The 10255-nt window shown below is 45.4% G+C and overlaps 1 protein-coding gene across 2 annotated transcripts in view; it reads right to left on the reverse strand.

Moving 5' to 3' along the window:
- Positions 1–9324, reverse strand: part of CFDP1 (craniofacial development protein 1) — an 82978-nt gene extending 73654 nt beyond the window's left edge. The window contains exons 1-4 of one of the 2 annotated variants that reach the window (XM_084906768.1): positions 9097–9324; positions 6336–6453; positions 3410–3629; positions 2501–2628 (exon numbers count right to left, since the gene is read on the reverse strand). In XM_084906768.1, the coding sequence (XP_084762894.1) occupies positions 2501–2628; positions 3410–3629; positions 6336–6453; positions 9097–9160 (530 nt within the window). In that variant the 5' untranslated portion in view covers positions 9161–9324. The remainder of the gene's footprint in view (positions 1–2500; positions 2629–3409; positions 3630–6335; positions 6454–9096) is intronic. The other variant, XM_084906767.1, reaches the window with a different exon arrangement.
- Between the last annotated feature and the right edge of the window lie 931 nt (positions 9325–10255).

Below are 10255 nucleotides of genomic sequence, written 5' to 3' on the forward strand. Positions count from 1 at the left end.
GATAGAAACAACAATGATGAGAGAAAATAATTAATTGGCTGCCTCCTGGGGATCAAGTCTGCAACCAGGGCCTGTGCCTTTGACCGAAATTGAACCTGGGACCCTTCAGTCCGCATGCCAACACTCTATCCACTGAACCAAACCAGCTAGGGCTGAGATTAATTTCTTTATGATGAATATTATCTTTTTTTTTTTAAAGAAAACAACAGAGCCAAAACCGGTTTGGCTCAGTGGTAGAGTGTTGGTTTGCGGACTAAAAGGTCCCGGGTTGGATTCCAGTCAGGGACAGGTATGCTGGTTGCGGGCACATCCCCGGTAGGGGATGTGCAAGAGGCAGCTGGTCGATGTTTCTCTCTCATTGGCATTTCTAGCTCTCTATCTCTCTCCCTTCCTCTCTATAAAAAAATCAATAAAATATATTTTTTTAAAAGAAAACAACAGAATTTACATTATCCTCCAGATGTACTATTGTCATCAACCCAACTCAGATTAAATAAATTAACATGAAGAAAAAAAGCTATTTTATTTCATTAAAAACTTTAAGTAAAATTTTTCAGAAGAAAAAGTTGGGGAGAAATTTTTTTTTAAAGTAATTAAAAAGTTTTGCTCCACACCAACTATAAAACTATTATTATTACCAAATTATTTTTTCCAAGATATATTTTCACTGGATGAAATAATTGCTGAAAACTTAGACATATATATTTTTAATATATTTTATTGATTTTTTACAGAGAGGAAGAGAGAGGGACAGAGAGTTAGAAACATAGATGAGAGAGAAACATCAATCAGCTGCCTCGGGCATACCCCCTAATGGGGATGTGCCCGCAACCAAGGTACATGCCCTTGACCGGAATCAAATGTGGGACCTTTCAGTCCGCAGGCCCATACTCTATCGACTGAGCAAAACCGGTTTTGGCAGATATTATTATTATTATTATTATTATTATTATATTATTATTTTTAAAATATATTTTATTGGTTTTTTACAGAGAGGAAGGGAGAGAGATAGAGAGCTAGAAACGTCAATGAGAGAGAAACATAGACCAGCTGCCTCTTGCACACCCCCTACCGGGGATGTGCCCGCAACCATCGTACATGCCCTTGACCGGAATCGAACCTGGGTCCCTTCAGTCCGCAGACCAACGCTCTACCACTGAGCCAAACTGGTTTCGGCTATGGGTTCCATTTCTGGTAGGGCACGTATGGGAGGCAACCAATTAATGTTTCTCTCTCACATCGATGTTTTTCTCTCTCTCCTTTCATCTCTCTCTAAAAATCAATATCAGGTGAGGATTAAAAAAAATAATTTTGATTTTAGGGGAAATTTATCTTTTAAAAGAGCATACAGGTCTAATTAATTACTGTCAAAGAAAATAAATGTGATTACCTAAAAATTATTAATTAGCACTTCATCTATTTTCACTTAGCTCTAAATTACAGATCTGTTGTTTTCACATAATAAAGTTTAAGTGAGTAGGAAAGAGGAAATTCTTTTTTTTTTTTTTTTTAATATATTTTTTGATTTTTTACAGAGAGGAAGAGAGAGGGACAGAGAGCTAGAAACATCGATGAAAGAGAATCATCAATGAGCTGCCTCTTGCACACCCCCTACTGGGGATGTGCCTGCAACCAAGGTACATGCCCTTGACCGGAATCGAACCCAGGACCTTTCAGCCTGCAGGCCGATGCTCTATCCACTGAGCCAAACCGGTTTCGGCGGAAAGAGGAAATTCTTGACATGTGGCTCTTACCTGGAATGGCCAGGAGGTTATTAAGTCCCTACTATTTTTCTGAACTAGTAACAATAACAAACTTCCTGAATCAATTTAAAAAAAAATATTAATGCCCTAGCCAGTTTGCTCAGTGGGTAGAGCATCGGCCTGAGGACTAAAGGGGCCCCGGTTCGATTCCAGTCAAGGGCACGTGCCCAGGTTTTGGGCTCAATCCCCAATAGGGTGCATGCAGGAAGCAGCCAATCAATGAGCTGCACTCATCACTGATGTTTCTATCTCTCTCTCCCTCTTCCTTCATCTCTGAAATCAATAAAAATATATTAAAATAATAATAATATTAAGGTAAGGAAATAATATTGGAAGCAAATTTCTCTACTGGTATTTTCAATTCTTACTTGATTTCAGAGGCTTCCCTGGGGCTCATACTTCATAGTTAATGAAAGTAATAAATGGAAAAATGACAACTGAGGTCACAAGACATGTCAATGATTATGTGGAACCATATACTTTACTTTTACATTTTCCTGTTTCTGTTCAGCCAACCACTTCATAATACTCCAAAACTAGATTCTGATATGTGAAAGGCCCTTTCCTTTCTCACGTTCTCTGATAATTCATGGAACCACTGTTTTCCCTGAAATCAAATATAACTCTACCAAAATATTATGGTGGGGTGGAATGAGGACAGATGACTCATAGCACCATTTAGAAAGCAGCTCATTTTTAAAAGAACTAGTATGTGAAGTTTGTGAAGGTCATCTTACCTGACTTCTTCACCAGCAAAATCAAACACCTTGGTGATTTTAACTTTTTCTGTTTCTTTAGGTTTCTCTAGCTCTTCTGCTTTGACCAACAGTTTATTTGAACTAGTCTCTTCAGTCTCTTCTTTTTTCTATGAAAAAAGAAATGTAATCACTTCACATAAGAATTAAATATAAATGAACCATTCAAACATGATGTTTATGGCTATTCATAAATGTTTAATCTCTAAACAGTTGAAGACCTACTGAAAATGTATTTGATTGGAAAAGCTAATTTTTCCAACCAGAGGGAATGCTTTATTTTTCACTTTCTAGAGTTACTATCAAAAGGCATCTATGTAGTCTTTTTTTTTTTTCTTTTTTAAAATATATTTTTATTCTTCATTAGATAGAGAGATCCCACAGCTTTCTGATCCACTCGTTTATTTATGGACACTTGGGTGCTTCCATTATCTTGGCTATTATAAATACTGCTGCAATAAACAATGGATGCATATATCTTAAAAAAAAAATAAAATAAAATATATTTTTATTCTTGCAACATAATGTTGCAAACTCAAGAAACTTTTAAATGTGGGACTACTAATTAAGATGCACCCTGGGGGACATGGAGAGGAAGGAAGCGGGAAAGAGATATAGAAACATCTATGATGACAATCACTGATTGGCTGCTTCCTGCATGTCCCCTACTGAAGATTGAGCCACAACCTAGGCATGTGCCCTTGACTGGAATCGAACATGGGACCTTCAGTCTGTAGGCGGACACTCTATCCACGGAGCCAAATCAGATAGGGCTATGTAGTCTGACTTCTGCTAGAAGATTCAAATCTCAGTTTATAAATGTAATAAAATCTATTTGGACAACTTAGGCTATTTCTGGAAAATCTTCATCTCATTCACCTAGCAACTTACTTTAACTTGTGGACTCGAGGCCACTTTTGATTTTGGTCCCACATCATTGAGGAAGCTGGCCCACAGTTCATCCTCCTTCTTTTTCCTGGCATCCTCGGACCTCGTGCCTTCTTCTTGCTCTGCAGCTGTGACTTCTTCTTCATTGCTGCTTCCTCCAGATTCCCCACTGACACCCTCCTCTTCCTCTTCTTCTAATGAGAGGCCACCTTGTTTTCTCTTCCTAATCACCAATATTACAAGGAAAAAGAAAGAGAAGACATGCAAAATGATTTCAGTTATCCCTTCCTCAATTCCAAACATAATGTTGCAAACTCAAGGACACTTTTAAATCTAGAACTACTAAGATGCACACTGAGGGAGCATAGTAGAGGTATACTGAGATTTTGTGGAAGAAAAAAAAGAAGTGAGCGCTTAGCTTCCTCCAAAATAGTTGGAATCAAAATGCAGTGTTCTACTTCTAAGTCAGGACCAGCTATTTTCACCAAGAAACACCCCAAATCCTCACAGAATCAATCTATCTAGCAAGAATGTTCCAAGAACATATATAGCAGATTTTTTTTTTTTTTTTTACTTTTGAAGTCAACACATTTGGAGAATATGCTTTACTGAGGAGAGTCTCAACTTTATTTGTACTGTTTATTCCTATAATTCCCCAGAGACAGGATCCATATTTTTCCCCATTTTCTGAAGATATGAAAGCTAGAATACAGAAAATTTCAAAGACAAAGAAACTGGATCCAAAACTCTTGCAAGTAAATTGATTTTAACTACAAGTGAATTTAATACCTAAAATTCCTTTTTCCCTTTTTATAAACTACAATTTGCTTTTTGCTTCAATGCCCAGAGAGACAGAAACACCAATCAAAGAGAGTAAAAGACTTCTATGGGAGATTCTCTTATCTGAGTTAAATAATACAACAGAATTTTTATAATTTTTCGAGGGAGTGTAATTCAGTACAGGTCTATGGAAAGTAATTTGCTAATATCTATAAATAAATTTTTATTGCATATAACCTTTGATTAAACATTTCTACTTCTAAAAAAAATTTTCTACTTCTACAGACTTGATTTATAGGTATACTTCCACATTTATATGAAGATATATATTAAAAATATTCACTGCAGTCTTGTTTGTTATAGTAAATGTGAGGTACAAATTAAATATGTCTCAATAAGAGAATTCTATATAATAAAAGTCTAATATGCAAATTGACCAAACAACGGAACAACTGGTCACTATGACGCACACTGACCATCAGGGGACAGACACTCAACATAGGAGCTGCCCCCTGGTGGTCAGAGCACTCCCAGAGGGAGAGTGCCGCTCAGCCAGAAGCCGGGCTCACAGCTGGCGAGCACAGCAGTGGTGGCGGGAGCCTCTCCCACCTCCATGGCAGCTCTGAGGAGCAGCGAGCGGAGCGGTGAGGGGCAGTGAGCAGGCAGGCGGAGCGGTAAGGAGCAGCGAGCGGAGCGGTGAGGGGCAGTGAGCAGGCAGGCGGAGCGGTAAGGAGCAGCGAGCGGAGCGGTGAGGGGCAGTGAGCAGGCAGGCGGAGCGGTAAGGAGCAGCGAGCGGAGCGGTGAGGAGCAGTGAGCAGGCAGGCGGAGCGGTAAGGAGCAGTGAGCAGGCAGGCGGAGCGGTAAGGAGCAGTGAGCAGGCAGGCGGAGCGGTAAGGAGCAGCGAGCGGAGCGGTAAGGAGCAGTGAGCAGGCAGGCGGAGCGGTGAGGAGCAGCGAGCGGAGCGGTGAGGGGCAGTGAGCGGAGCGGTGAGGAGCAGTGAGCAGGCAGGCGGAGCGGTGAGGGGCAGTGAGCGGAGCGGTGAGGAGCAGTGAGCGGAGCGGTGAGGGGCAGTGAGCAGGCAGGCGGAGCGGTGAGGGGCAGTGAGCGGAGCGGTGAGGGGCAGTGAGCAGGCAGGCGGAGCGGTGAGGGGCAGTGAGCAGGCAGGCGGAGCGGTGAGGGGCAGTGAGCAGAGCGGTGAGGAGCAGTGAGCAGGCAGGCGGAGCGGTGAGGAGCAGTGAGCGGAGCGGTGAGGGGCAGTGAGCAGGCAGGCGGAGCGGTGAGGAGCAGTGAGCGGAGCGGTGAGGGGCAGTGAGCAGGCAGGCGGAGCGGTGAGGAGCAGTGAGCGGAGCGGTGAGGGGCAGTGAGCAGGCAGGCGGAGCGGTGAGGAGCAGTGAGCGGAGCGGTGAGGGGCAGTGAGCAGGCAGGCGGAGTGGTGAGGGGCAGTGAGCGGAGCGGTGAGGGGCAGTGAGCAGGCAGGCGGAGCGGTGAGGGGCAGTGAGCAGGCAGGCCGTACGGAGCGAGGGCTCCCAGACTGCGAGAGGGATGTCTGACTGCCGGCTTCGGGCCTACGCTGGCAGGTGACATCCCCCGAGGGGTTCTGGACTGCAAGAGGATGCAGGCTGGGATGAGAGACCCCTCCCACCCCAGTGCATGAATTTCGTGCACCAGGCCTCTAGTCCTTAAATAAAGTAAGGCCTATCCATATAGTGAAATATCATACAGCCACTGAAAAGAATAAAATATAGCTAGATATATTTCCATAGGATCATCTCCAAGATGGAAAACAATGAAAATAAGAAACGATATGCAGAGTACGCCATTTGCTGTTGTTGTTTTTAAAGAGAGTAGGAAATATATACATACACACTTTCACATGCACAGAATATCTCTGGTAGCAAAGTTCTTCTGAGGCACCCCAACAAGGGCTAGAAACGGGGTACACATTTTTGTAGTAACTAAGTTTTTCATTTTAACTGTGTGCATATTATCTATTACATTTTTTAAAATTAATACTAAAAAAATTTAATACTGAAATGTCACCAAATGTTTCCCTTCGAAGGTAAGAAACCCTAGCAGCAACACCAATGCCAGCAATCAGGATGGTAGTGACAATAGCCCTGACTTCTAAGGGCCCTGTGGGCAACATTACCTTGCAGGAATGCTCTGAGCCTTTCTTTGTTTCCCTTTGGTTTTCTGTGTTTGCTCTTCACCATCCACTTCATCTTCCTTCACTAATTCATTTACATCATCTTCACTATACTCTCCACCTGAAATCACATATAGAGTGGTCAGACAGGAATAAAGGTTTCCACATCAAGTTGAGACATTTGCATTAAAAAAAAAAGTCTAGTACTGTCCTCTATTCTTCACCTAACTAAAGCATTACTTCCTTAGAGAAAGCTTCCCTGTCCCTGGAGACCAGGCTGGGCTCCTGGATTCTACGCTTCCACAGCAGTTCATATTTTCCTCCATAACCCATCCCACTTATATTTAATGTTTGCAATTCCTGCTTTACTCTGCACACCATGAGGATATGGATCCTTTTTGTCTTTATAGGTGTTTTTTTTCTCTCTGAATAAATGAATAGAAATACCAATTCTACCTACTGTACTTTTCAAAGGAGAACCTGATATTCCCAATTTATCTTGGATACATTTCAAAAGTGAGCAAGTAATGCCTTGTCTTGTCAATAACGAAGGTTTAGAAAGAGGTGTAAAGACTGCCAGTTAGACATAGCAGAAAGAATAAACGTATCTATTCCCCATCCTCAGATACTGACATCCGGGCACCCCCAATGAGAGTGCTGCTTGGATGCCCAGACTGACCACACTGTGGGCACCAGTCAATAAATCCTGTCAACATAGATATTCAACTAGCTTTTTTACTTCATAGAAACTTTTTGTTGTTGTTGTTAATCCTCACTGGAGGATATTTTTCCATTAATCTTTCTAGAGAGTGGAAGAGAGAGGGAAAGACAGAGAGAAACATCGATGTTAGAGAAACACATCAATTGTCTGTCTCATGCATGCACTTGGACCAGGGCCAGGGCTGGGGAGGAGCCTGCAACCAAGGTACATGCCTTTGACCGGAACCGAACCCGGGACCCTTTCGTCTGCAGGCCAATGCTCTATCCACTGAACCAAACCGGCTAGGGCACTTCATATAAACTTTTATTTGAAGCATAACATATGTATGAAAAAACACAAACCTAATGTATACCTCAATAAAATTATGCAAAGTGAACACACATAAAACCAGGACCCAATTCAAGAAGCTGAACATGATGGTCAGAATTCCTTCCATAAGGCCCCTTTGGCCCCCTTCCAGTTTCTAATCACTGGGCCCATCCCAAAGGCAACCACTACCCTGACTTCCGATCCCTCAGGTTAGTTTGGTATGTTTTGAGCATTAAAGAAACAGAAGCCTACAGTATGTACTCTTTTGTGTCTGGCTGCTTTCACTCAACATTCTGTTTGTGACCGTCACCCTTATCATTGCATGCAGACATAGTTTATTCATTCTCACTCCAAAATAGCATTTCATTGTATGACTAGACCACAACGTATTTATCCATTCTTCTGTTGATAGACATTTATGTTGTTTCCAGTTTGAAACCCTTAGAAATAGTGCTGTTGAAGAAAGGCGGGAGAGAAACAACTATAATAATCTGAACAAAATAAATAAAATAAACAAACAAACAAAAGTGAGGAATAAAGATGACTCCACTCCTAGGCGATTTTGTTTGCTTTCTACCAAAGCGATTGTATGGATACTTTTTTTCTTTTAATATATTTTATTGATGTTTTATAGAGAGAAAGGGAGAAGGATATAGAGTTAGAAACATCGATGAGAGAGAATCATCGATCAGCTGCCTCCTGCACACCTCCCACTGGGGATGTGCCCGCAACCAAGGTACATGCCCCTGACCGGAATCGAACCCGGGACCCTTCAGTCCGCAGGCCGATGCTCTATCCACTGAGCCAAACCGGTTAGGGCTGTATGGATACTTTTAATGAGATGGGAGTGTCTGGGGAAGGCTCAGAATGGCGGGAGAGATAAGGTTGTTTGGGTGACGATTTATTTTGGCCCCCGCTCAGTTTGAGGTCTCTACACAAAATGCGTTCTGAGGCCCTGGCCGGTGTGCACAGTGATTAGCGTTGACTGCACAGGGAGGGATCGCGGGTTCCATTCCCGGTGAAGGGGTCAAGGGCAGGTAGCTCGGTTTCAGGTTCGCTCCCCGCCGCCGCCGCCGCCCCATCGGGGGGCTTGGAGAGGCAACCAATCGATATGTTAGAGAAACACATTAATTGGCTGCCTCATGCATGCACTTGGACCAGAGCACTTCATATAAACTTTCGATATGTGTCTCCCGCGCTCTCTGAAAAACAATGGGGAAAAATATTCTCAGGTGAGAATTAGCAACAACAACAAAATTCTGAGAAGGAAGCAATGGGCATGTAAGTTGCAAACAGGCAAAAAACGTCACCATGTGAACTTTCCACCAACCAGACCCCTTCTGGGGGCGGAGAGTGGGCAGATCTGCCTTGGGCGTGATGCTAGCTGGCAGTAACCTCGGGACGGGATAAAAGAATTTCCAAAGCTCAGACGGTCGGACGCTTTCAGCGCTGGGGTCCTTAGGGGACAGCGAGCCCCCGCCGGCGCCCCCGGAGGCAGGGCCGTGTTCCCGCGACGGGTCCCCGCGCTCCCACCAGGGGCTGCGGCCGCGGTCAGGCCGCCCGGAGCGAAGGCGCGAGAGGTCCTCACGCACCCGCCGCGGGCCGCGGGGACGGAGCGGCCGGGGATGCTCCAGATCCGCGCCCCGGGCCACCGCCGGGCCCACGAGCGCCGAACCCGACGCGCCTCACGTGGGTCGCGGGGCGGGGCGAGCCTCTTCAGGAGGAATCGCTTACCCGACGGCACGTAGTCCTCGTCCTCCTCGGAGGAGGAGATGTCCTCGGAGTCGAATTCCTCCATATCGCTGCCACGCGGGGCGGGCCCGGCCACAGGGCCGCAGCGGCTGACCCCGAAGCAAAAAGCTCTGGGGATAGATCAAGAAGTGGAGGCGGGGGCGGCGGCGGTTGGGGCGAGCCCCCCCGCTGCGTTTGCACATGCGCAGGGAGTGTACGTGAGAGTAACGCGACACTTCCGGGCCAATGCGGTGGCAGTTATCCCAGCGTGGGCTCCGTGGTGAAGCGGTGCATGCTGGGACTTGTAGTCTTTGGTGCTTCCTACCCTCGTTAATTTAGTAAATGGGGATTAATATCTATGGGGATTCAGTTGACCCTCGCTATTCACAGGCTGGTATTTTCGTATTCGTTTACTTGCTAAAATCTATTGTAACCCCAAAAATCAAAATTAGGGGTGCTTTCTGGGGTTATTTGCAGACATGCAGAGAGGGTGACAATTCTGAGTCGATGTATTTTACCAGCTAAGAATGAGCAAGGCAAACGATCAGATTTTTGGTTCAGTTCTCATACTGTGGGTAAATGTACTTTTTGCAGTCTATTTAGTGCCACATGGGTTGTATGTTTTGCTCCTGCCATCCCTACTGTGCTGGCCAGTGTAAGCCTGGCTTCTGAGTGGGCTGCCCCGTGGGAGCTCACTGACCACCAGGGGGCAGCTCCTATGTTGAGCGGTGGTTCTGGTTCCCACCATAATGGTCACTTAGGCTTTTATTATAGACTAGAGGTCCAGTGCGCCAAATTCATGCATGGGGGCGGGGGGAGGGGTGGTCACTCAGCCCAGCCTGCATCCTCTCCAATCTGGGACACCCCCCCCTCCCCCCAAGGGACAGTCGGGCATCCCTCTCACAATCCAGGAGTGCTGGCTCCCAACTGCTTGCCTGCCTGCCTTAATGATTGCCCCTAACTGCTTCTGCCTGCCAGCCTGATCACCCCCTAACCACTCCCATGCCAGTCTGATGTCTAACTGCTCCCCTGCCAGTCTGTTTGCCCCCAACTTCCCTCCTCCACCAGCCTGGTCACCCCTAACTGCCCTCCCCTGCAGATTTGATCGCCTCCAACTGCCCTTCTTTGCAGGACTGATGCCTCCCAACTGCCCTCCCCTGCT

The sequence above is a fragment of the Pipistrellus hanaki genome, assembly GCF_964339955.1.
Source record: "Pipistrellus hanaki genome assembly, chromosome: 15".
Classification (NCBI taxonomy): domain Eukaryota; kingdom Metazoa; phylum Chordata; class Mammalia; order Chiroptera; family Vespertilionidae; genus Pipistrellus; species Pipistrellus hanaki.